Source organism: Equus quagga, chromosome 4 (genome assembly GCF_021613505.1).
Source record: "Equus quagga isolate Etosha38 chromosome 4, UCLA_HA_Equagga_1.0, whole genome shotgun sequence".
Classification (NCBI taxonomy): Eukaryota; Metazoa; Chordata; class Mammalia; order Perissodactyla; family Equidae; genus Equus; species Equus quagga.
Window position 1 is genome coordinate 49,785,557 of NC_060270.1, and position 25,916 is coordinate 49,811,472.

General features: G+C 38.4%; 1 protein-coding gene across 3 annotated transcripts; it reads left to right on the forward strand.

Moving 5' to 3' along the window:
- The first annotated feature begins 3,043 nt into the window (after positions 1 to 3,043).
- Positions 3,044 to 25,101, forward strand: LRRC34 (leucine rich repeat containing 34). 3 transcript variants are annotated; one of them, XM_046657650.1, is made up of 11 exons: positions 3,044 to 3,145; positions 6,614 to 6,734; positions 7,862 to 7,980; positions 8,079 to 8,143; positions 9,139 to 9,222; positions 12,392 to 12,520; positions 14,764 to 14,859; positions 18,118 to 18,272; positions 18,880 to 19,035; positions 19,664 to 19,790; positions 21,140 to 25,101. In XM_046657650.1, the coding sequence occupies exons 1-11, from the start codon at positions 3,055 to 3,057 to the stop codon at positions 21,341 to 21,343; spliced, it is 1,347 nt and encodes a 448-aa protein (XP_046513606.1). In that variant the 5' UTR covers positions 3,044 to 3,054; the 3' UTR covers positions 21,344 to 25,101. The 3 variants fall into 3 exon arrangements, with proteins under 3 accessions (XP_046513606.1, XP_046513607.1, XP_046513609.1); XM_046657653.1 differs by lacking the exon at positions 3,044 to 3,145 and adding an exon at positions 3,158 to 3,305; XM_046657651.1 differs by lacking the exon at positions 14,764 to 14,859.
- Positions 25,102 to 25,916: the final 815 nt, after the last annotated feature.

A 25,916-nucleotide genomic window follows, 5' to 3' on the forward strand; every position in this document is an offset into this window, starting at 1 on the left:
CACCTAGTTGGTGTCCAGAGAGAACTGGAGAATTGCTTGTTATGGAAAACCCACACGTTTGGTCTTACAAGTGTTCTGTGAGTAGAAACTGATCATGGTTAGTACTGGGCTATTGACATGCTTGATATGTTTTCTTCTTATGAGAAACGGTAGAAGGGAAAAAAACGCTATAATCTTGTAATGAGCTCTGAAAGTTTTGTAGAGCAAAGAGTTCTCCCAAGCTGGGATTCAGTAACTGTGTCCTTTTGAAAATCTCTGATCAGTCATCTGAAGGTGAAAAAGGCCTTAGAGGAACGTTCTTTAGCCAGAATTGTTGGCTCGTGCTGAGCAGTGTGCGCCCATCCCCATCGTCGCCAAATTATTGATCTGAAATAACTTCTCACACTTGTTTCCTTTCAATAGATCCCAAAGTGGTATTTTATCCCTTTTCAAAAATGTATCTTCCCCTCATTCTTCTGCCCACACCGCTAGACAAAACCTTTTCTTTTTCTTTGGAATTTGGTTTTTCAAACTGTCATCTTGCCTAATGAGCATGAAGGTTTTGGGCACTATTCCACTACTAAGCACTGAGAAAGTTTCTCATCTCATCAGATAATGAGAAGGTAAATTTTTCATACAATTCAGTCATCTTTTATCCATGGGCCAAACCATTTGTAATAACAGAACACTCATTTTGCCATCTGCATACTCAGTACCTAAACAACACGTATGCAGGAACAGCACCGGAAGTCAGCACTTCAGATGCTCAGCAGAAAATTCAACCAGAAATTTCCTCTGTTCCGGCATTTGTTGAGTCATCTGATAGTTGGGAAAAATAGCTAATGGATATGTTAGCTACTAACTCCCCTAGATCTTTCAGTTCTACTTCCATATTATCAGGAAACAACGTAGCACATTATCTGTGTTTCCTTCCCTAAGTCATAAGTAAATACCATGTTGTTGGCTTTTCAAACAGAGTTGCTATAAAAGAAACAATCATTTGAAAAATATTTCTGGATCTCCTACAAAACTGTAGTCAAAGATAGCCTGTTAAGTTACTAATATAAAGATCTACCTACTCAACCTTCCTACTACAAGGGGCCAGAGGAATGTAAATGCTGCCTTTTATTGAAGCACGGGGATTCCACACCCTCATATATTCTCTTTGGTTTTGACTTCTAGTAAAGCTCAGATTGAAGTCAGACCTCCACTCTGGGTTCTGGACACATAAGCACCTAATGAATCAACTTAAGTTTCCTTAAAGCCCCTCAGCAACATTTCTCTCCCCTACCCCGCTACCCCCAAACAGTGGTTCTCAAGGGGAGGGTTTTTTTCAAACGGCATCCCTTCTCTGTCTGGAAATCATTGGGGATAATGAGAAGTGTACCGATGGAAATGAGTTTTACAGTTGATCACCCTATTTGTTGTACATTTTGACATTGCAGGCTGTAGTTCTGTGTAAATACTTTTGTTTTTGTCTTGCTAAGGCAGAACAGTGCTGTGGGTGCTGTTGGTCTGATTACAGCAGCTCTTTTCTGTTTGTTCTGTTCTGACCCTGTTTATGAGTCACTCTCTAGAACAAAAGTCTGATTTTGCACTTCTTGCTCCCTTGGAAGAGTCTCTCTCCCTTCTCCTGGAGTAGTAATTAATTAACCCTCAACCTCTCTTTACTTTCCTCCACCTTCTTAACCCAGAATACTTTAAAGGAGGCATGGGGAAGAGCAGACGCTGAATTGTACCTGCACTCACACTTTAGTATTTAAACCACCTTTCAACATTGTTGGTAGCACATGGAGAAACGAACACATAAGTGTCTGTTTTCTACCATCATCATGTTTAACTTGAAGAAATGTTATTTTGAGTGATGTTTAAAATATGTGGGGCACACAGGGTTTCAAGAGACCCCCGACTTGCCCAGGACAACAATTTCTTAGCAGTGGCGCACTGGTCTGGAATTGCCTGTGGGGAGCATGAGGGAGAGAGGACCGGGACGCTTTATTTGTCACCTTTGAACTGTGTTCATAAACGGTCTGGTTTCACCTTCTCACAGGCAAGCAGTCTCTGGCTGGCTCCAGAGTCCTCTACAGGGCCTTTGGACTTCCTTCTCTTTGATCTATGGCAACCCCAGACAAAAGGCTTTTCCTTCTCTCCTGCCTCTTCTTCTCCCTCTCACATCCAAGTACCAAATCCTGACCACGTTACTATGTAACTATCCTGGGTTCTGTCCCCTTCTCCTTGTCCCAAGTCCAGCCTTAGCTGAAGCCTTATTACCTCTCCTGGGCTCCTGCAGCTACTTCAGATTTCGTCTCCCCTCGGCCATATCAAACCCATCCTCCATCAGCTGACCCCGATATGAGGGCTCCCAGCGCCCTCCCTCATCGCAGTTGTGCTTCTCAGAGGACGCACAGGACTCCACGTGGATCTGGCCTTGCCTGCTGCCGTGCCCCCCGCCCCGTATTCATCTGGGCAGCCCCAAGCACCTGCGCTTCTCCAGCACGCACCAAGCCGTTCTGCCCTCAGGCAGGTTCACTCGACCAGTCAGGATGTTACCTCCTCCCAGAAGTCCTCTTCGATGCCCCTGCCCTTCCACAAGACTGATCTACATGGCCCTTTATGCTGCCTAGCTCCGCGCCCTATCCATGCAGGTGCTCTATCTGCTTTTGCACTTGGCCCCCGCCGGTCTGTGCGCACTTTGGGGAGGGGACTGTGTCATAATCGTTTTTGCAGCCCCGGCCTCTAGCCCATCAACCGTGCTCCCTAAACCTCGAGAACTCCTCCTTGAAAAGGAGCCGGGGCGGCCTCCCTCAGTGTGTCTTTAAACCAGGGCGGGGTGACCTGGACCCAGACGTGGTGACCAGGGAGCCTCCATCGCATCTGCGGTCACTGCCTACCCACTCTGGCCTCAGGACTCAAGCGGATAATGGCAGGGGACCGCGCAGCCGGCTCGATGCCGCGCTCGGGGTTTTGCAGACCGCGGGCACCCCCACGCGGCACGCCGGCGGCCTGGGCGAGGCAGGCGCATGCGCGCGGCCGTCATGACAACGCCGCCGCCGCGGCCCGCAGGGTGAGAGAGACATGTGGACCGGCGGCGAGGAGGCTCCCTGGACGGAGTCCCAGTCTCCCCCTCCCGCCCCCGCTGCGACCCCTGCCTCGGCCGACGGCCGCGGTAAGCTGCAGGGTGTCCTTCGGCGCCGGGGCGAGCTCGGGCCCGTTCCCCCGAGCAGGCTGCGGCCGGAACTTTGGGGCGCCCCCAAACGCGGGCGGAAGGGGAGCCCAAGTCCCAGCCGCGGGGCCGCCCTTCGCGCTATAGGTTGTCCTGACGGAAGGTGTGTCTGTCGCTTTGCTCTTACGGTCTCCAGGAAGGGTGTCTGGATGCTCTTCTCGGGCCCTTTTCTGGGGAAGCTCCAGCGGGGCCCAGTGGGCAGGAGGGTCTCGAGAACATTCAGACTGTGCATCTCTGTGCCGCTCCATTTTAAATATGTCTGCGTCCGAGGATTCTCTCTAGCAAAGGAAGCACAGCTGCACTACCTTCGTCCCCCACCTTTGCAGTTTGGATGCTTGTTTTAAGTCTGTGAATATGGCACTGTACCAGGAGCCTGACGTACTCCTCAGTGCACCCGCGGGATGGGCATAGTTATGCTCTGCCTTCAGCATCAGAGGAGATTTAAGATCGGAGAATTTAAGTCACGTGTGTTCAAAGTCACACAGCCGATTCTGGATAGGCACCCAAGTCTGACCCTCGACGCTTTGCTTTCCCAGTACTTGCTGTTCCCGTATAGGAGGGCGTAGGGAACCACCTCCAAAATGAGCCCTGTCCCTAGAAATTTTAAAACGTGCTTCTAGGTGAAAATTATTTGAAATTCAAGACACAGGTGTGGATGAAAAATGAAGTTTGGGTTATACGTTCTTAACATTTTCCTGTGTAACTGGTTATTCCTAGTTTTTGCTTTACAAATTGTAGACTGATTTATGATGTTTCTCCTAATACGAATACAGTATAGGGAATCAATTATTGGTGCCATAAAATCCTGACATACAATATTTAGGTGAATTTTAAATAAAAGAGAGAGTAGCTGAAAAACAGAGCAGAAACTTTTAAATACTCTAAATCCAATGCCAGATAATTAAATAGGTAAATTCTTGTAACTTTCTTTGGCTACTTGTAGTCTAAGATTACTTCGTGCCTTCACAGAGTCTTGAGTTGTAAGGCTGACACATTTCTGCTTGTCCTGGGTGTGGCAGGCACCCGCTCTCAGTGATTTTCTCGGGGCGTCTGTCTTATTTTTAATACCGAGGAAGGCAGTTGGCAGAAGGGAGGAAAGAAGCCCAGTGGGAGCCCAGCTCCAACAAGTGAATCTGTTTGAGATCTACTTGCTTTGTTTCCCGTTGAGGACACTAACGTAGCGTTTTCTAGATTGCATTCTGTGTGAACCGTGGTCACGTAAGTCTGGGAAATGGAGCGTTTTTATCTTCCCTCCCCTCCAGGCTCAACGATTTGAAGAGTTTTTGTGCACCTGAGTGTTTTAAATGTCCTGAGAAGTGTTGTAGATAGAGAGGTCTGTCTAGCCTTGTTTAGTTCAGCACTTCTCGAACTTATTTGACAATAAAACCCATTCTATTTAGAACATCTTTGGTCATCTTGCAGATTAGTATTCCACAGAACACAGTTTGGGAAATATTGTGCTAAAAGATTTTTTAAGCACATGAAAATTTCCGAAAATAAGTGAAGGATTTCTTATGTCCATCATCCGTGAGACAGAAATTATGCTAACATTAAACATTTTCAGAGAATATCTGATGACATGGAAGATTGCTCACAATATAATGTTAATTGAAAAAAGATATAGAACTATACTGAAATATTCCAGTTTTGTTTAAAAATGCTTATATGTGCATATAAAAGAAAAGCAACAGGGAGGAAATACCCCAACCTCAATTGTAGTGGTTCTTTGGCAGTGGGATTAGCTGATGAATGTTTATTTTGTTTTTGATATTGAAATTTCAAAGTTGTCTAGAATAAGTGTGGGTTAAATTTATTTTTAAAAAGCTTATTTTATAAGCCAGACAGAGAAAGACAAACTCTGTATGATTCCACTCACATGTGCAAGATAAACACATGGACAAAGAGAACAGTTAGTGGTTACCAGGAGGAAGTGGGATGGGGGTTCGGCACAAAGGGTAAAGTGGTGCACCTGTAATATGACTTACGAATAATAATATACAACTGAAATTTCACAACGTTGTAAACTATCATAACTTCAATTAAAAAACCCAAATATATAAAAAAGTTTATTTTAAAAAACTGTAAGAAAAGTTTATTTGCTTTCATTTTTAATATAATGTTGCTCATCTTTAATCTTGTTTGCAAATTTTTAAGCAAACTGATTAGTTCATATAGTGCAGAAATCCACTCAGCAAAGAACATCTCTGAGATGTAGAGACTTGCAGAGGCTGGCTCCTAGAGACACCAGGCTGGTTCAGTAGTGAGATCTCTGAGCACAGATTTTCCAAGAGACGTACACAAAAGGTAGGACAGAAAGCAAAGACAGTGGTATGTGCTCCTAGGAAAGTGACAGTGTTGTTTCCACCCCAGAAATTCTGGGCCTTGAAAAATGCTTTTAAAGTAATATTGAGGGGGCCGGCCCCGTGGCCAAGTGGTTGAGTTCGTGTGCTCCACTTCCTCGGCCCAGGGTTTCGATGGTTTGGATCCTAGGCGCCGACATGGCACCACTCATTAGGCCATGCTGAGGCAGCGTCCCACATGCCACAACTAGAAGGACCCACAACTAAAAATATACAGCTATGTACCAGGGGGCTTTGGGGAGAAAAAGGAAAAATAACACCTTTAAGGTAATATTGAAAACATAAGACGATTAGGGAAAGCTGCAGGTATAACAGAGGAAGCAGATCTCTTCTGCTTTGTTTGCCTCTTCTTTATTAAGGACTGAACAGGGAGAAAATCACCTTTAAAAAGAGGAAGTGGAAGGCCAGGGTAGGTGAAGAGCTTCTCTGAGCCAGACCTCCACTTGGTGTTAGGAAGAACTGACAGCTATATTCAAAAATGCCTTCCACTTGCACGGTGGAGAGGGTATCCAAGAAGCCCACGGAGCTTGGTGGCTTTTCAGATCCCTATTGAGTTTAGATTCTCTGATAAAATTGTCTTTTTATGAAGCCATTAAAGAAACCTTGAGTCACCGTAACCCAGAGCGGCAGAGCAGAAAGAGGCTTTGGAGTCAGTTGATTCTGTACTCTGCACTTATTAGCTGGATGATTTTGGATGAAATATGTAATTTCTGTGGATATCATTTTCCTCGCTACCAGGCCTGTTACATAACTGAGGTTAGTTCTCCCTTCATGTCACTTCCAAGTTAGTGTCTGCCCACCCTCAGTGGTGCTCCTGTGGCTCTAGTTCTCCAAACAGCATTTTTATTCTCTCACGTTCCTTCCTTCTTTTTCTCTAGTCTTCATCCTGTCTCCCTTTCTTCCCCACCCCCGAATCTCTACACACACACAGTCATATCTTTGAAATAAGTGTAATATATCTATATCTGTATCTATATTTATTTTTTTTTGGAAAAAAAGCTCCTGGGATAACTTATATGTAATGAAGGATAACGCATTTATTTTTCAAAAGCTCCAGAACCGTTTGACAGTCTCCAGGAACATTATAATAATCTATGTATGGAAAAGTCCCAGAAAATTAATCCTTTTATATTGCACATACTCCAAGAAGTGGATGAAGAAATTAAAAATGGGTAAGGAAGACAAATCCTTGATTACATGTGTAATATTCACTGATACAGATTTGTGTGAAAATCCTGGAATACTGAGTGATTTTATACTTGCAAATCCTTGGTGAGACAGACCTCTTTTTTGATTCAGAGCAGTAGATGACTGACACTGTCAGAAGGGCTTGGTGGTAGTGCAGGATTCTGGGAATGTAACTGTGGGCCCTCCAGGACCAAGTCCACTGTCCCCATCCCTTAGAACAGAGTGATTAAGAATTGCCTTTCAGAAAATTTGCAAAGTCACAGAGCCAGAGCATGCACAGAAGAAGAAGTCTTGACTTGAAATGACCACGGAACCAAAGGTTCTCCTCCCCATGGAAACAAAGGACCAGGACATGACCGGAACGTAAAAGTCAGACTCTTATGAGAAGTGAGAGGGTCCCTCATTCAGGAAGATCCAACGTTAAAATTCCTTCCCCATCTCAACATAAGTGTTTAGAATCCTATCATAAGAGTTTAGAGCCTCATCATAAAAGTTTAGAACCTCACCATAAACATTTAAAACCCTGTCATAAATGTTTAGAAGCCCAGCAATCAAAATCTGTCCTGCCAGCGTTTCCGCATGCCAGCCTGCTCTCTCTAATCTCTTAAATTTCACTCCAAATCCTGAATGAGGGAGACACATCTGAGGGCACGTGCCCCCTGTCTCCTTGTGGATCGATCTTGCAGAATAAAGCTGATTTCTCCCCCAAAAGCTGATGCTGTGATTAATTGGGCTCTTCATGTGCATTGGGTAAGAGAACCCCAATTTTGTGCAGGAACAGGAAGATCCCTAGATCAGCAGTCTCCAAGTCTGGACTCCGGATTTGTCCTTAACTCCTGTGAGCTGCGGTTATTTAGGCAAATTATTGAAGTCTTCAGTGTCATTATCTACCAAGTGGGATACTTTTTGTGTGTGTGTGTGTGTGCAAAATTATATAGCGTATATTAAATTGCTTTGCAAAATCTAGAATATTCAGTAAAGTTACTTGGTTTAAATCTATATTGTGGTATGTACTTGGTTCCAGTAAATGCTATCCGTGATGTTACTTTTCACACATGAAGAAAAAATACTTTTCTTTCTTTACTGGGTTTCTTTTTTTGTATTTTAACAGGTTGGAAAGAATCACATTAAACATTGCTGGTAACAGTCGCTTAACGCCAGTAGAAAGAGTAACAGGTGAAGATTTTTGGATTCTTTACAGAATTTTAAAGAAGAATCCATATATTACTGGTATGTCTCCTTAAGAACCATTACCTCCTGTTTTCATTGTCCTGATTTTAAGTATTCATTACAAGAAGTATCAGCTTCTATTCGTCTGTGTTCTTCAGGTTTGGATGTTAGATATAACCTCCTAAGTGATGTTGGCGCATACTATGCTGCAAGACTGCTTCAGGTATTAATTTAGAACAAAATGTTCTTCGTTCTGTTTTGTTTTTCTCCCAGGAGCCAGTTAAGAATGAGTCTGTTCTTTCGAACGTGCAGGGTGTGAGCACCCCACGCTTGCTAAGTTAACCTGTATTGCAGACTTCACTTTGGAGACCCCCGAGCTGAAATGCTGCATTATGGTTGCATTCTATTTAAGAACGACTGTGGTCTGCCAATCAGACTAGGTGTACTTAAAGAAAAGGCCCTGTTTCAACCTTAGAAGATTGACAAATGTGTTTATCTGTGCTTTCAGTTACAATGTTTAAAGCAGCATATATCATTGTTTTGATTCCTCCCTTGAATTGGCTTTTTAATTTCCTAACTTCTTGTCCCAATCTCATCTGCTAAAAGTGCTTCTAATAGCTTAAAATGATCTTAAAATTCTCATCCATAAAATGGCATACAACATAACGACAGAGTGAAGATATAAAAAAATAGGAAGTAGACAAGTTATTCTTAGCAATCACAAATAAAAATGCTGCAAAAATCATCATCATCAAAATGGTCTTAGTTCTGTTTACCATGAAGCCACCTAGTCAATGGCACACACACAAAACACTCGTCTTGCAAAATGTCTACGGTCCTGACCCTGTGCTGTATTTATAACACTTGAAATACACTGAAAGCCTGTTTATGTATTTAGTCTCAGTAGAGCTGGTACCTAGAGTTCCTGAGTCATCTTTTGCAAACTTGTTGTACACTATGCTTAAATACATAAAGTACATCCATACTTTGAATCATTGGTCAAAACTGAATATAGTATTTTTCTTTCATTTATATTGCAATTATGTTTAAATGAGAATGGTGATTTTTTCCTTAAAGGTAGTTTCTTTTGCTGGACTTTCAGATTTTCTGGGTTATAAAGATTTTCTTTGGAGGTAAACACTTAAAGCAGCTCTTGTATATTGTTGATTGGTTTCTAATAATACATGTGTAAAGCCTTCTTTTCTTTCCTTATTTTAGAAACAACCTTATCTCATTTACTTAAACCTTATGTTCAATGATATTGGCCCAGAAGGTGGAGAATTGATTGCTAAAGCACTGCATGTAAGCATTTCTGTACCTTACACGAACATTATTTTATGTGGGAATTTTAATTTTGGATAGCTTGGAACCAGCAGAATAAAATGTTAATGTGTATAAATGTAAATTGTATAATGTAACATATTATTTTAATATTGTGGGAATGTCTATTTTTATTGCACTTCAATTTATTAAAATGTGGACATTATATGAGCAGTTTTGAAATAACTTTTAAAAATAAAAAGCTTCATTAACATATAATTCACAGACATAAAATTTACCTTTTTAAAGTGTTCAAGTGAGTGGATTTTTTAGTATATTCACAGAGTTGTGCGACCATCAGCACTATCACTGTTTTTAGAACATTTTCACCCCAAAAAGAAGCCTTGTACTCAGTAGCAATCCCTCTCATGCTTTTCTCCCCCACTCCCCAGCCCCTGACAGTCACTAATCTACTTTCTGTCTATAGATTGCCTATTTTGGACATATAAATGGAATCACACATGTGGCCTTTTGTGACTAGCTTAATGCTTTCAAGGCTCATCCATGTTGTAACATACTTCGTTCCTCTTTATTGCCGAATAATATTCCATTGTATGGATATATCACATTTCGTTCGTCCATCAATTAATGGACATTTGGGTTTCCACTTTGTAATGAACAACGCTACTATGAATATTTGCACACATTTTTGGGTGCACATGTTTTCAGTTTTCTTGGGTATATACCTAGGAGTGGAATTGCTGGGTTGTTTGGTAACTGTTTAACCTTTTGAGGTACTGCCAAACTTTTCCAAAGTGGCTGTCCCTTTTTACAATTCTACCAACAATGTATGAGTGTTCCAATTTCTCCACATCCTCACTGGCGCTTGTTATTGTCTATTTTGATTTTAGCCATTCCTATTGGTATGAAGAGGTTTTGTGCTTTTAATCTGCAATTCCCTAATGAATAATCATGCTGAGCATCTTTCCACCTGCTTATTAGCCACTTGTGTATTTTCTTTGGAGAAATGTCTATTCAAATCCTTTGTGCGTTTTTAAATTTGATTATTTGTCTTTTGAGTTGTAAGAGTTCTTTATATATTCTGGATACAAGTCCCTTATCAGATATATGATTTGCAGATATTTTCTCTCATTCTGTAGGTTGCCTTTTCACTTCCTTAATAGTGTCCTTTGAAGCACAAAATTTTTTTTTTTTAAAGATTGGCACCTGAGCTAACAACTGTTACCAATCTTTTTTTTTTTTTTCCTTCTGCTTTATCTCCCCAAACCACCCCCCACACATAGTTGTATATCTTAGTTGCAGGTCCTTCTAGTTGTGGCATGTGGGATGCCGCCTCAATGAGGCCTGATGAGTGGTGCCATGTCCGCGCCCAGGATCCGAGCTGGTGAAACCCTGGGCTGCCGCAGCAGAGCATGCAAACTTACCCACTTGGCCACGGGGCCGGCCCCTGAAGCACAAGAATTTTTAATTTTGATAAAGTTCAATTTATCTATTTTTTCTGTTGCTGTTTGTGCTTTTGGTGTTATATCTAAGAAGGCTTTGCTTAACCCAAGTCATGAAAATTTACACTTACATTTTCTTCCAGTGGTTTTTTGTTTTAGCTTTTTCATTTAGTTCTTTGATCCATTTTGAGTTAATTTTTGTATATGATGTAAGGTAGGAGTCTAATTTCATACTTTTGCATGTGGATATCCAGTTGTCCCCATACCATTTGTTAAGACTATTCTTCCCCCATTAAATTTTCTTGACACCCTTTTTGAAAATCAATTGATTATAAATGTGAGGGTTTATTTCTGTACTCTTCATTCTAGTCTATTAATCCATATGTCTATCCTTATGCCAGTCCCACACTATCTTGATTACTGTTGTTTCATAGTAAGCTTTGAAGTTGAGAAGTGGGAATCATCTTTGTTCGTTTTTCAGGATTGTATTGGCTCTTCTGGGACCCTTGCATTTCCATCTGAATTGATCAGTTGAAAAGATCAGTTCATTGATTTCTGCAAGAAAAGCAGCTGGGATTTTGAGAGGAATTGCTTAAATCTTTAGACCAATTTGGAGAGTATTGCCATCTTAACAAAACTAAGCCTTCTGACCCATGAATGTGGGCTGTTTCCATTTATTTAGATCTTCTTTAATTCCTTTCAGTGATGCTTTGTAGTTTTTAGTGTGCAAGTCTTGTCTTTCTTTTGTTAAATTTATTCCTATGTTGTATTCTTTTTGATGCTGTTGTAAATGGAATTTCTTTAATTTTATTTTTGGATTGTTCATTGCTGGTGAATAGAAATACAATTGATTTTTATATACTGATCTTGTGTCCTGCGGTCTTAGTTCTAACAGCTTTTTTTGGTGGATTCCTTAGGAGTTTCCCTATATAAGATTATGTCATATGCAAACAGAGACAGTTTTACTTCTTTTCCAACCTGGATGCCTTTTGTTTCTTTTCTTGCCTAATTGCCCTGTCTAGAACCTCCAGTACAATGTTAAACAGAAGTGGTGAGAGTGGACATCCCTGATTTCTTCTTGCTGCCACGGGGAGTTTGAGTTAATTTTAAAGATAATTTTTTGCACTTATACGTCCTAATATTTATTCATTAGATCAATGAAATGTCTGTAAATTTTCTTTGGGAAAGATTTATCAAAAGTATGGAAAAAGAGGAATTAAGCTTTGCAAATGTCTGAGAAATTGTATCACTTTAAAAGTGAAACGGGGGAACGTGGAGTGGTTGCTTAATGGGTACAGGGTCTCCTTTGGGGGTGATGAAAACGTTTTGGAACTAGCTAGGAGTGATGGCTGTACAGCATTATGAATGCACTAAAAGCCAGTGAATTGTACACTTTCAAATGGTCAATTTTGTGTTATGTGAATTTCACCTCAATAAAAAAAGTGGTATAATTTCTTAGAAGATAAATGTATAGCTTTTCCAATGAAAGGAATGTTTATTAAAATCTGCTTCATTTACTGGTCATTGTTTGGACATCTGTTTTCTGGGCATTCTTTCTACTAAACTATTAAATTAGATTTTTATCTACTATGGGACACTGAATGTTACCTTTAAGGAATATATTCCATTCTATCTCCATGAAAAATTGATGAGTCTACAAATAGTAATACAGTCTCCTAACTCATGTAATCTAAAGAGAACTCTGTGGGTTAAAAACTTAACCAAATTTTGGTTCTTTTCCTTTTCAGAAGAATAAAATTCTGAAACACCTAAAAATGACCGGAAACAAGATTGAAAATAAAGGTGGAATGTGTTTTGCTGCAATGCTACAAATTAATTCATCCTTAGAGAAATTAGATCTGGGTGACTGTGATCTGGTGAGTAAACTGGTTATGAGAAAATCACCCAGATATTGGATCATTCTCCCTGGAAACCAGTATAGAGAATCGTTAGGGAGACCAGCTAAATGACAGTCTTATGAATGATTAAGCTTGCCCCTAATGTCTAATATGAGAGAAAATGCTTTTTTTTTTTTTTACCTAGCCATAATAGTGCTGTTAATAAAATCAGATTGTAGTAAATACTACTATAAAGAACACTCACAGTATAATAAAAATCTTCCTAAACTTCCATCCATAACCCTTCTTAACCTGTATGGGATTTTTAAAGAAAAAGATTGTGTTCATTTTAATTAAATACTACTTCATCAGTATAATATAAATTTTTTACTTTAGGAAACATTTTGCAGTGAGTAGTTATGTTGTAGTGTAAAAAACTAAAATGATGATGCCAAAAGCTGCTCTGGGCCTTAATCTGGCCTGATAATGAGAAATGTGTGTTTTTTGCATGTCTTCAAATTCCAGGCTTCATTTTCTCAAACATGCTTTCACACCTTGAGGCCTACTGTTGGGAACCCATTGTAAAGCCTCAGATTAATACAAAAGCACTGGGACACACAAACAATAAGACAGCCCAGGAAACTCTTTTGGGTAACAGGTTCTGAAGCTTAAAAAGGTTGTAGAAGCAGCCAGTACAGTTCTGGGAAAGCATTAATTCAATATATATTATCTACTCATACCAAGTCTAGATTCTAAGGATACAAGAGTCTAAGGATACAATAATGCATTGGATATGGTCTCTGCTCTTATAAAGCTTATATTTTAGTTGGGAAGACATCTATGAACAAGTAAAGAAAAGTGCTACAAAGATGGCCAAGTACTCTGATAATAGGGAGGAGGTAATCTGCATGATAGGATGGTTGTATAAGAGCTGAGGAAGTAATACTTAGGAGTCATGAAGGATGTGAAAAAACTGCCTTGGAGAGGGTCCATGGCAGAACATCCCAGGCGGGGGTCCAGCACACAGACTCTAAGACACTGCTTCCCCAAAAGTGGTATCGGTAGCAGTACTGATACACACTAAGGTAATTTTAATACTTGTGTATTTATTTTTTACAGATGCTTTCTATTTATTTCAAGGGATTATGGTTTTCCATTTATGGTAATGATACAGTTTTAAAATATAAGTGAAAAAGTGAGTTGATTTAATGGAAAAGTATTAGATAAATAGTAAACTGAATTCAGAGATGGCAAAAATCATGAGGGAGGTACATGAATAATGAAATTTTGAATCTAGTGGGTTTTAAGAACTGAAAAGTCAGAGTGGCTGGGCGGAGGGAGTTAAAAGGGTGCCTCAAAGTGAAGGTGGAGAAGTTCACAGAGGCCAGATCCAGCAGTTTGTGTGGGTTGTGGTTGTGGTTGTGGGTCACGGGTCAAGGGCCACAGGAAGAAGAGGGGATTGTATTATAAATGCAAATCAAGGAAAGGCTTTGAGGGGTGTCATGATCTGACTGGTACTTTCAAAAGATCATTCTGGTTTCTCTGTGGGGAATTAAGAGGGTGGCAAGAGGAAGCCCATTGACCACTGAGGAAGTTACTACAGTAGTCCAGGTGGGTGATGAGGACTGGGGGTGGGGTGGTGGCCATAGAGATGGACTAATTTGAGACATCTTTTGGAGGCAGAATCTGTAAGACTTACTGATCACCTGGGTGGGAGGGCACGACGAGGGGTGGAGTGTGAGGAGGCCCAGGTTTTCTGGCAGACAGCTGGGTGTGTGTGGTGGTGTCTGTCACAGAGATAGGGGAGGATTAGGCCTTTCCAATAAGGTAGAGAGGGAGGCCTGTGGGAGCCATGAAAAATGTGGTTAGTATCCCTTTCCCGTCCTGCCACACACAACGAGTATGAATAAAAGAATGCTGGGCAAGGAAATGTGCTCTAAGCAGCCTAGAGCCCTAGCTGTGATCCATGTGAGTCTGTGTGTCTGAGATCTGCATCCAGAACCTTGGGGAGCAAACCTAGAGGCAAACACGCTAGGAAATGGATACTGCAACTTTAAGAAACTCCCCATGCCAGTTGTAGATAGATTTTAGGGCAGGAAGAACACAATAACAATTCATTTCTGAATTTGATCAACCTACAATTTAAGGAGGAGGAAATGCTCAAACTTTTTAAAAACACAATTTGATTTATCAGAATCCAGATTACTGATCTTGAAATATTTATTTAGGGAGATTAATTTATATACTCCGTCAGTTTCCTTAATGTATTTACCTGTTTTTAGGGAATGCAAAGTGTGATAGCATTTGCTACAGTCCTAACTCAGAACCAAACAATTAAGGGAATAAACCTAAACCGACCTTTACTGTATGGTGAACAGGTATGTATTCAAAGTGATGGCAATTAATACTGCTACATGCCAAGAAAACGAAGGTACTGCTTACTTCAGGTTATGTCAAGATACATGAATGCATTGTATTTTTATAATTGTAAACCACTGTTTACAAAGAAAAACTTTTTCCCCCTAAAGATTGGCACCTGAGCTAACAACTGTTGCCAATATTTTTTTTTTTTTCTGCTTTTTCTCCCCAAATCCCCCCAGTACACAGTTGTATATTTTCATTGTGGGTCCTTCTGCTTGTGGGATGTGGGACGCTGCCTCAGCGTGGCCTGATGAGTGGTGCCATGTCCGCGCCCAGGATCTGAACCCGTGAAACCCTGGGCCGCTGCAGCGGAGCATGCGAACTTAACCACTGGGCCATGGGGCCGGCCCCAGAAAAACTTTTATTTAAAGGAAAATTATTAATTCTTGCTAAGAGTTTAACTAAATATGATTTTACATGTTGCTTACTTAAGCAGTAAACATATCTTTTTTCTCATAAACGCAAATTCTCAGTGAGTAAACCTGTGAGGGGGAAAGTAGTTAGGATGAAAGCATAAATGACTCAAGTTTTAAAGACTGGATTAGAAGAGCCCAGTGTGAACTATCTTATTGCTTGTTTGTTGTATTGATGTGACTGAAGCATTACGTCTTTGAAATCATGAAATGATGGCAAAGTGTGTGTGAACAGCAGTCGGGCAAGCCTGGACTTGACCTGATGGGTAAGCTGCATGCTGGGGACGGAAAGAGTAAAAACGTGGTTCTTACTTTGAAGAAGGCTTCTCCTTGCTCCCTACCGTTCTTGTAGGTGGCTTTTCTTTCTTATCAGTTGTAAAAAGCGAGGGAATAGGAACTCATTTTATTATTGATCTAAACAAAAACAGAATATCTCCTAAAAAGAAATGTCCAAAGCACTTTATATATATATATAAAGACTTTATATAGTCTTTAAATTATCTACTTCACTGTTCGCCATTAATGAGCAATTGAGAACTAGCCATATTTTAAAGGATTTTACATATTCATAAGTGTATTTTGCATTCTTTGCCTACATAGATCTCTCCCTTTAAATTATTACTGCACTTTTCTGTACTAAAATTTTTGGAATTTTACATGTTAATTGATTAATGTACATAAATCTAGTCTGTTCAACAACACACCCGGAATCCTCAAATACAAGAATGCTACTTAAAGACCAGCAAAATACCCGGCTCAAAGTAAGCATCTAGTGAATTGCTTCATTCATGCTTCATTCACTCAGGAAGTATTTGAATGGAGCCCTAACCCAAATGCAGTGCTGGGCGCTAGAGATATCAGCCCTTGTCTTCAAGGAGCTTTCAGTCCACGTGGAGGGAACCGACAACTCTGGAGACTGCTATGTTCAGGATGCCTTTGGGAGCATGAGGAAGGAGATCGAAATCAACACAAGGGGACAACAGGTGGCAGGGAAGGTTCTCAGATTGAGGACGTGACAGGAGATTTGAAGGCTAAATCAAACTTTTCTGGGTTAAAGCCCTGAGAAAATATGTTAAACTATATGAAATCACATTAGAAGCACAATTCCTCTTTTAAGTATGAGTGGTGTCATTAGTCCTAAACCCATCTGAGACTAGTTATTAAATTTAAGCCCAGGGCCCTTTCTCAGGCCCAGGCCCTTGCTGTCAGCTTAACTATAGCAGCTTTCTACTCCTTTCCAAGGCAGCCACCATCCTCTCCATCCTGAGAGTACTATTCTCCTGTTAAATGGCTGTGGAGTGAAATCCTCCTGTGTTTCTTGATATTTGCTGTTTGCAAATATAAGCCTGCAAACCTATTCCATTTAAGGGTTTTACTGTTCATTATTTAGGGAGCTTGAAAAAATACCGGTGCCAGTTGCCAACCTAGGCAAATGATTAAGTCACAAACTCTGTGAATAGAGCTAAAACCCTCTTACTATTTCTGACACTGGTTCCCTCCCTTAATAAGGGTGGTCGCTCTTTCAAACTTCATCACCTAAAAATGCAATCAAAGCATAAAACATGAATATGTATTGAGTATGTTCTCCGTTCCAGGCACCATGCAGAGCAATACTGGACCCCCTAATTGATCAGTTTGCATTTGTTAAGATCTCAAACCACGGCTTCCCGTTGGTTCTATCTTTTCAGTGTCAAAGCAACAATTTAAACAGATCAGATACAGGATTATAGAATACTGAACAATAATAAATGCTTTGCAGTTTTCTATAGAACACTTATTTTGTGCCAGGTACTTTTTGTTAACTAATTCTTTGAGGGAACTATAATTTCACCTATTGTAAAGAAAAGGAAACTGAGCCTGAGATGAAAGGTAATGCCAGCATTTGGACAGTTTTATTATAAACCTCATGTACTATCTGCTATTACTATGTGGCTTCATTTAACTTCTAAAGTTTTTCTCACAGTACTTTTACTTAATTAGAGCATATATAGTTATCCATGTTTGTGATCAGCATTTCCAGTGACTATAAAACTTATTACAAGTACAGCAATCATGTGAGAGGACTCCTCCTGACCATAAAATACTCTGGCACACTCATTTTAAGACATGCTTTGATTTTGTTAAAAATTTAAAGTGCTTGGTATTCAAATCCTCACTGAGGTTATATACCTTTTGCCTGGAAGCAGCTAGATTTTGGAATTAAAAAAAAAAGTCTTCCAGTAAGACTGGAGAAAAGACTGACCAGAAAACAAAAGTAAAACATATTTAGAAATTTGGGATGATTATAAAAGGGGGGAACTGGATATATCCCAGGGTTAACACGTCTATTTTTAAGACAGAATCGAGATTGGGGAAGGTCTTTGTATTTGTCTAGAAACTATTAAGAGTGGAGATGAAGAGTGCAGTTCAGGAACATATGGAGGGTGCAAGAAAGGTTTAGACTCTTGAGAGAACAGCAAAAGAGAGCTCATATGCTCAATCCATCATGGGACCAATTGTTTTGATTTTTTCCCTTCTGGAATGATTTTTAAAAGATGATTATTATGTTTTTTTTTAACCAGTCTCTTTTGCATCACTTACTCACTGCATTTTACAAATGCAGGTGCCTCTTTTTAAGTTAACAAATCATTTGTGGGAAAAATGTTTTTTTTAAAAAGCCTGGCCAAACAAATGCAAATTGTAGACTAACAGTCTTAACTGATATAATCTTTTCAGAAAGCTAATTTAAATAACAGCATATGTTTGGAATAAAAATATACAGCTTCAAAATTATATTTTAGAAAAAAGATTTTATCCTTTTAGGAAGAGTCTACAGTTCATCTAGGCCACATGTTGAAAGAAAATCACTGCCTTGTTGAACTACACATGTGTAAGCATCAGATAAAAACTGATGGCATAAGACAGTTATGTGACGCCCTGTATCTCAACAGGAGCCTCCGCTACCTTGATGTCAGCTGGTAAGTGATCATTTATACAGTATGTAATTCGGAAGTTAAGTTGTGGGAATAATCTATATAAATGTTCAAAGTACATAGGATAATTTGTTAGACACTAATTCCAAAGATTAGAAAATGCAACCATTGTTGTGGCCTTTTTATCCTAAGCCTTAGCATTTGTTTAGTTTATACTGATACTATATCTCCTAATAGACTGCACAATTATGTGCAGTCATGTGCTGCATAACGACATTTTGGTCAACAACAGAGTGCATATATGATGCTGGTCCCACAAAATTAGTACCATATAGCCTGGGGGAGTAGTCAGTATACTATCTAGATTTGTCTAAGTACGCTCTATGCTGTTTGCACAACAATGAAATCACCTAATGACGCATTTCTCAGAACATATCCCAGTCGTTAAGTGAAGCACGACTTAAACCAGAATGGAAACAATATTTTACGGCGTATTTTCATTAACTCTTTTGGAAATTGAGTGATTAAAATAAATCTTTATTAAATTAGAAAGTACAGTTTATTACTCTATAACAGTTTTCAAGCATGTTATCTCTACGAATAAAAGAACAATACTTCATCTTTTCAAATATACATATTTTTCCTTTTCCAGCAATAAAATAACTCATGATGGAATGGTGTATTTGGCTGATGTGCTGAAAAGCAATACTACCCTGGAAGTAATAGATCTTTCTTTTAACAGAATAGAAAATGCAGGAGCAAACTATCTCAGTGAAACTCTTGCTTCACACAACAGGAGTCTTAAAGCGTTAGTATGGTTTTATATTTAATCAAAATAACAGAAAACCTTAAATTTTTAGAAGACTAACCTCAAACCCCTTAAAGCTGTTAAGATTCATGGTAAAGAATGAACAGTTTCTGATGTATTAAGTTGCAGTAAACATTTCAATTTCTATTTTTTTAAAGTCATGCCTTTTAAAAATTAGACTGACTCCAATTATGACTGCTTAAGATTAATGAGAAAATTCTTACTGCTTATATTATTTATCCTGAATTCTAATAGAAAAATCATAATCATTCAATGTGATCAAGACTTAAAAATCAGAATGAATCAAAGAAGAAAATATTATTTGGATGACTTTATCCTGAAAAATATATCTGTAATCCACCCAAACATTTACTGAATAATATAAAACAGACTGTCATTTCCAAAATGTAGGTAGTTTTACTGGGTGCATGAAGCATCTAGTTAGAAAACTATGTTTCTTGGATTTTAGGAATTCTATTGTCAATATTTTGACTACTACATTAAATATATTTAAGAGTAATGCCAAGACTTTACACAATAAAATGTTTGTAATGTTGTTCCTACCTTATGCATTCTCTCTTTGTGGAACTATTAGTTTCCAGGGTGGTTACTTCTCGGTTTTCCATAGATTGTCGGTGGTCAGCAACAACATAGAGGGAGAAGGACTTGTTGCTCTTTCACAATCAATGAAAACAAATCCCACTTTCTCTAATATCTACATTTGGGGAAACAAATTTGATGAGGCTACATGCGTGGTAAGTTTTTTCCTTCACTGAAGGCTTTTTCTTGGGTCTTCTCTATAACGTCAGACATTTACAGGTACCTTAGAAATGACTACAAAGTATAATGAGACACTGCAGTTTTGATAAATTTTAACATAAGTCCTAAAAATTAGCTCCTGGAAAGTTTTGTGGTTGAAATAGCAAAAGATAGCAAATACTACATAAAAGTATAAAGATCACTGAATTACACAGTCCCAATTCCTTCAAAGTTAAAAAATTTTAAAAATCACAATTGTTGATTTATTCTAAATTTGATGTGGCACAATCCCCAATCTGCTACCACTAATTAAACCAAGACATGGAATTTGGAAAGATATAAGTTGCCAAAATATTTGGTATGTTGCTTAGGTAAATACAGAGAGCACTTGCTACTTACTTTCAAAACAAACAAAAAGTGTAGTAACAAATAGTTTTCATTTGGAAAGAATGAAGAAAATTAGATGTTAAAATTCTCAAAATCTGCAAAAGGAGTAATCAAAATTCCACCACTAAAAAGAGTAATAAAATGTACGCTGTTTTTCTTTTTACAAAATCCCTTAACTTTAGCAAAACATCATATCCATATTCTACTCATTAGAAGCTGAGTAAGCTGAGTTTGGAAGTACTAGTGACAAGCTGAAGCAGAAAGCAACTAGACTTTTACATCTTTTATTGGCTAAATTTCTGCCTATAATCACCACCTTATTGACAAACCAGTTTAACATATTTGTATGACATGCTCACATAGGTACCAATGTTCCATAAGAGATATCCAAAGAAAATTCTGCAATGAAGAAATAATTAGGTGGCCAGCCAGGCCAGCATCTAATACTATGGGAAGTGTCCTTCTCAAACGAAATCTGTAGATTAGCTTCAGAGGGTTCATGAACTCCACAGAGTTGTATGCCAAAATCTGTGATTGTTTATTTTTCGGAGAAATGGGTCCCTGGCTACCATCAGATCTTCAACGGCATATACAACAGCTCTCCTCTCTCATTTAAGAACCCCTGCGGGACTTGAAAATTTTGACCATGGGACCTGTGGTCCACAAAATTGGTAATACAGACAATTATTAACTCTGTGAGTCATACAACAACAAAACGTACCCAATACATTAATACTTATAAATAAGTTTTGCAAGATTATAATTTCATGGTGTGGAATTAAATCAATAAAGGTCTACAATAAATGGAAAATATTAAAATTCAGCAGTTATTCAGAATATTTTATTTTAAACTGCAAGTTAGCATAGCTAATTTGAATACTGAAATTTGTTTAAGCACTGTAATATGAATAAATTATTTTCTTAATGATAATAGTTTTTCTTTTCTTGAAAATCATAGGCATATTCAGACTTAATTCAAACGGGCCGTCTAAAACCAGACAATACAGATGTGGAGCCATTTGTGGTGGACGGACGTGTGTATCTTGCAGAGGTCTCCAATGGCCTTAAAAAGCATTATTACTGGACACCAACTTATGGAGGAGCTTGCAGCGACTCGTCTAACGCAGGTTTTACTCTTGTGCCAGTAGGTCAACATCTATGAAAAACAAGCTCTAAAATGATTTTCACATATTTGTCTTACTACTTTCACAGAGGTTAATATTTTACTTATTAAATTTTTTTTTCATAAATTAGGACAAGTTACTTTTGTCAGATGTGTTAAAAGATATGATGACTATATTAAATGTTGTATAACTGTCCATTGTGAAAAACTGAGTAATTTTTTAAAAGAAATTTTACAAAATGGAGACTAAAATTTCAACCCTGGAGAAAGAAATCAAGGAACTAAACTTATTTCTTTTTATAAGGAAAATATAATCAAGTAGTAAAAATAGCATACAAGAATCATAGGTACATAGGTATCCTAACTGAAAATTGTCATGAAGTGGTCAAGTGGTTTCAGGTGGCAGATTCCCAAGGCATCTCAAGGGGTTTAGAGGCTGAAAAAGTACTTTATGTATCTTATTGAGATATTACAGATGGGTGTTGATACAATTTCACAAACACAGGCAAATATATATAAACATACACATATACAAATACGTATCAATCAACGTATACTTTCCAAACAAGTCAGTGCTGCCAGTGAACTTTTTAAGATAGTTCTCTTTTAGAGGATGCCAGTAACGTTTTAATGATTTGATAGCAAATAATTACTAGTGTCTGTGGCCAATCTTGTTTTCAAATTAAGATTCCTATAAAGAGGCAATTGACACGATGATCCTTTGATTACAGACCTATATTCACAAATGTATTAATTCATACGTACCAAGAAGAGGCTGCTTGATCTGAATGATTTATTACTGCTGAGCCCAGGCAAAGTGTGAAAAAAATATGTAGATAGTTTTAAAAGGTAACTTTGAGGTTCTACAATCTAAAAGAAAATAGCATTTATCTCTAAATGTTGAGAGTGAGATGGCGGAATAAAGGGGGCGGTCAGCTTCACAGTTGTCTAAGTACTGGCCTTCACTTAAAGTATTGTGAATTCCTCAAATCACTGCTGCGTTTATTACAAAAATTTAACACTGCAAAAAAAAAAAAAGTCACAGCTGACACTGCCCATTCCTTTAGATTAAACAAGATAAATATCCCCTACACACTATTTAATGACTTCTGAAGTTTAACAGATCGTTCCTTATATTCAGCACCTAACACCACCTTTCCGTACTCTCGGGGAAAGTGGGCACAGATGGTGGTGGTGGTTATGAAATGGAAAGAGCATCTGGATAAATTGTATGAGGCATTATTTTCACTTAACGTTATAGTTATTGAGCCAGAAAAGACCTAAATGCCTTACCAAATCCATTCTCACGCTTTCAGAGAGATGAATTTGAATCATCCAGGACAGACGGTTGCTATCAGGTTGAGTCTGTGCTGAAAAACAAAATCTTAAAACATCTGGAATTGGTTGAAAAATACACAAGAATTCATGTTAATAATAACAAAACATGTGAAATGGATTTCAGGGTTTTTTTTTTAAAAGACGTTGTCTATGTTTTATTAAAGAATACCACAATCTGGTGATGGAATTATAGAAATATGACCTTTCATTGATGCAAAAAACACTTATTGAAGATTTGCTGTCAACAAATATTTACATTGGAACTGACAAAACTAGACAGACCACAGAATTCTACAAGTGCCTTTATGTAGCTTGACACTTACACTGATTAGTTTTAGTAGTTACTGATTTTACTCTTAGTTATTGGGTTTTATCCAACCTTATTCTACAATGTTCTTCTCTACATGTTCCAAATCTTATTTTCTTTCCATTTTAAGATCTCTCCTCTGCAGACAGGTTTTTTACAAAGTTCTTTTACATTATTACATGCTGACTATATCTGGAACTAAATATCTGTATCTAAAAAAGCTATTACGTACCAGGAAAGTCAAATGTCTCTGTATTGTTAAAAATGCAATAGGAAATGAATAAAATTTTTTCTTTTAATCAAATTTGAAAAAGTGCAGAATTCAATAGATGTAATAAAACCACACTATAAGGATAAATATAAACATTTTACACTCTCATTACATTTGGAAAACATTAAGCTGGTAAGGAAATGCCCCTTCTAGCAGTTGGAGAGCCAGTAAACTTAAACTTGAATTTAAACTGACAAACTTCTTACACTCGAACCGACAGGTGCTAAATCAGCATTTTTTAAAGTGCGAACGAAGCATCAGAATTACCTGGGGCAAAGGTTAAAAATACAGATTCTTAGAGTCAGATCTACTGAATCAAAATTTCTGAGGATAGCCTGGGGAATCTGCATTTTCACAATCCAGGTAATCTTTAATCTCATTAAAGCTGAAGAACAAATGTTCTAGTATTCTTATTCTTCAAATTAGATTTTGTACTTTTAAATGGAAGTATAGCAATCATACAGAAAAGTACACAAATCTTAAGTGAACAGCTAGATGAATTATCACAAAGCTAACTTGTGTTAACTATGACCCAGATAAAGATAGTAAATGCCAGAAGCTTCCCAGAAGCTCCTCCAATCCTCTGCCAATAGATAACTGCTATACTAACTTCTAACACCCGAGTAGTTTTGCCTGTTTTTGAATTTTATATAAATGGAATCATACAGTATATACTCTTTCTGTACCTGAATTTTTTGCTCAACATTTTATTAGTGTGATTCATTCATGTTGTTTAATATAGCAGTAGTCCACTCATCTTTTATTGCTTTGAAGTATTCCATAATATACTGGGTGGCAGAGGAGTCTACATGATTCTGGAAAGAGAGAGCCTCTCAGGCTAGGACACAGCCACCATCAAAGCAAGCCTTAGTAAAGCGGTTTGCTTTTCTAGGCTACTCTTTGTTCCTGTATGCTATGCAAGAGACCCACAAACTCCTATATTCCCCCAGGGGAGACTCAGAAGGTAGCTGAATAGGAAGCACATAGGCTTATCTCGAGCCTGCAGTGGGGTGGCATGTACTAAACCTGCATCCTGACCTCTGCACAGGACTGCCTGAGACAGAATTAGAAATCTCCAAGTTTTCCACACCCAAGAGAACTAAGGGGAGGCCAGTTGAGCCAAGAACTACTGGGCTCTGACCAGGCTAGGAACAACTTGATCACATATTTTATAACCATTGCCTGTTGCATCAGATGCCAGTAAGATGCCCAGAAGATGGAAGAGATGAAGACACTGTCTTCACTAATGTTATTATGTCATGTAAGCCTCTTCCTCCATATATCTGGACACCATTTTAGAGAGAAGACAAAGGGCAGAGACAAGATGGCAATTTTCCAAAAGTTTCAGCATTACCTTATGATATTATAAATTATATTCCCTTTATATCAGACTATGTTTTAAACTGGCTAGGACTAAAAGTTAATTTTTTCCAGACTTCCCACGGGGTGGGAAGGACATGTAAGTTCTTGTAGGAAAATTCCACTTCCTCTGCACATCTGAATTGCAATGAGTAAATCTGCAACCATATATCTAAGTTTCTTTCCATTTTCTTCTTAGCAATCATCCTTTAAGATCCAGCTCAAATACAGTCTTGTATTTCAGTGTTGCAGATCATCTGCTCATCATTTTACAAGGTTTCAAATTTGAAAGCAAAATAGCAAGAAATACAGTGGTTTATACTTTTCTCCCTATACATACACACCTATGATACAGTTTAATTTACAAACTGGCATAGTTAGAGATCAACAATAACTAATAGTAAAAATAAAAATTATAACAATATGCTGTAATAAAGGTTACTGTAGGTCTTAGCCACCTTAGCATACGATTTTTTTTCCTTATAAAGTCAAGAACTTTTACCTTTTCACTTAAAGGAAGCACTTTATGGCTTCTCTCTGGCATATCCAAATTGCCAACATCACTACTTTCACACTTTGGGGCCATTATTAAGTAAAACAAGGGTTACTTGAATACAAGCACTGCAATACCATGACAATCAATCTTAAAACTGAGACAGCTACTAACCAGCGGGTAGCATATACGATGTGGACACAGTGGACAAAGGGATGATTTGAGGGACAGAGTGGGACAGTGACAGACTTAATCATACTACTCAGTACACAATTTAAAACATGAATTATTTCTAGATTTTTCCATTTAATATTTTTGGACCACAGTTGACGTGGGTAACTGAAACTGCAGAGAGTAAAAGCACAGATAAGGGGGAACTACCGTATGTCTTATCTACTACTTAAACCATATCCACCTGGCTTCTACTCCCACTATTATTACTGCAGCTGCCTTCTCAAAAGATCATCGTGCTCCAATTAACCAATCCAGTGTAGTCTTTGATATCATCCTGTGTACCATGTGACCAGTACCAAGCCACTTTTGTCTTCATGAAACTTGTACCACCCAGGTTTTCTTCCTGTTATCACTCTCCATCTTTTTATTTGTCTTTTGCTCATTCTTTAAATACATTTCCCCCAAGATTTGTCCTCATTTTTTGTCCTTCTGTACCATGTCCCAGGGCTGCTTAATTATTTCTATGACAATGATAATGCTGCAAGATCTTCATCTCTAGCTTTAATCTCTCCTGGGTTTCAGGCCCCATTTTCAACTACTGCTAGATGTTTTCACATGGGTATCTCACCACCAATCAAATTCATTACATCCAATGTAAAGTCTTCTCTTC

Bases quoted from the DNA above. Each gene is read 5' to 3' on its own strand.
- LRRC34 (XM_046657650.1), top strand. From the start codon at position 3,055: ATGTGGACCGGCGGCGAGGAGGCTCCCTGGACGGAGTCCCAGTCTCCC. The intron at 3,146-6,613 runs GTAAGCTGCAGG...ATTTTTCAAAAG, and splicing joins TGCCTCGGCCGACGGCCGCG to CTCCAGAACCGTTTGACAGT. The intron at 14,860-18,117 runs GTATGTATTCAA...TTATCCTTTTAG, and splicing joins CTTTACTGTATGGTGAACAG to GAAGAGTCTACAGTTCATCT.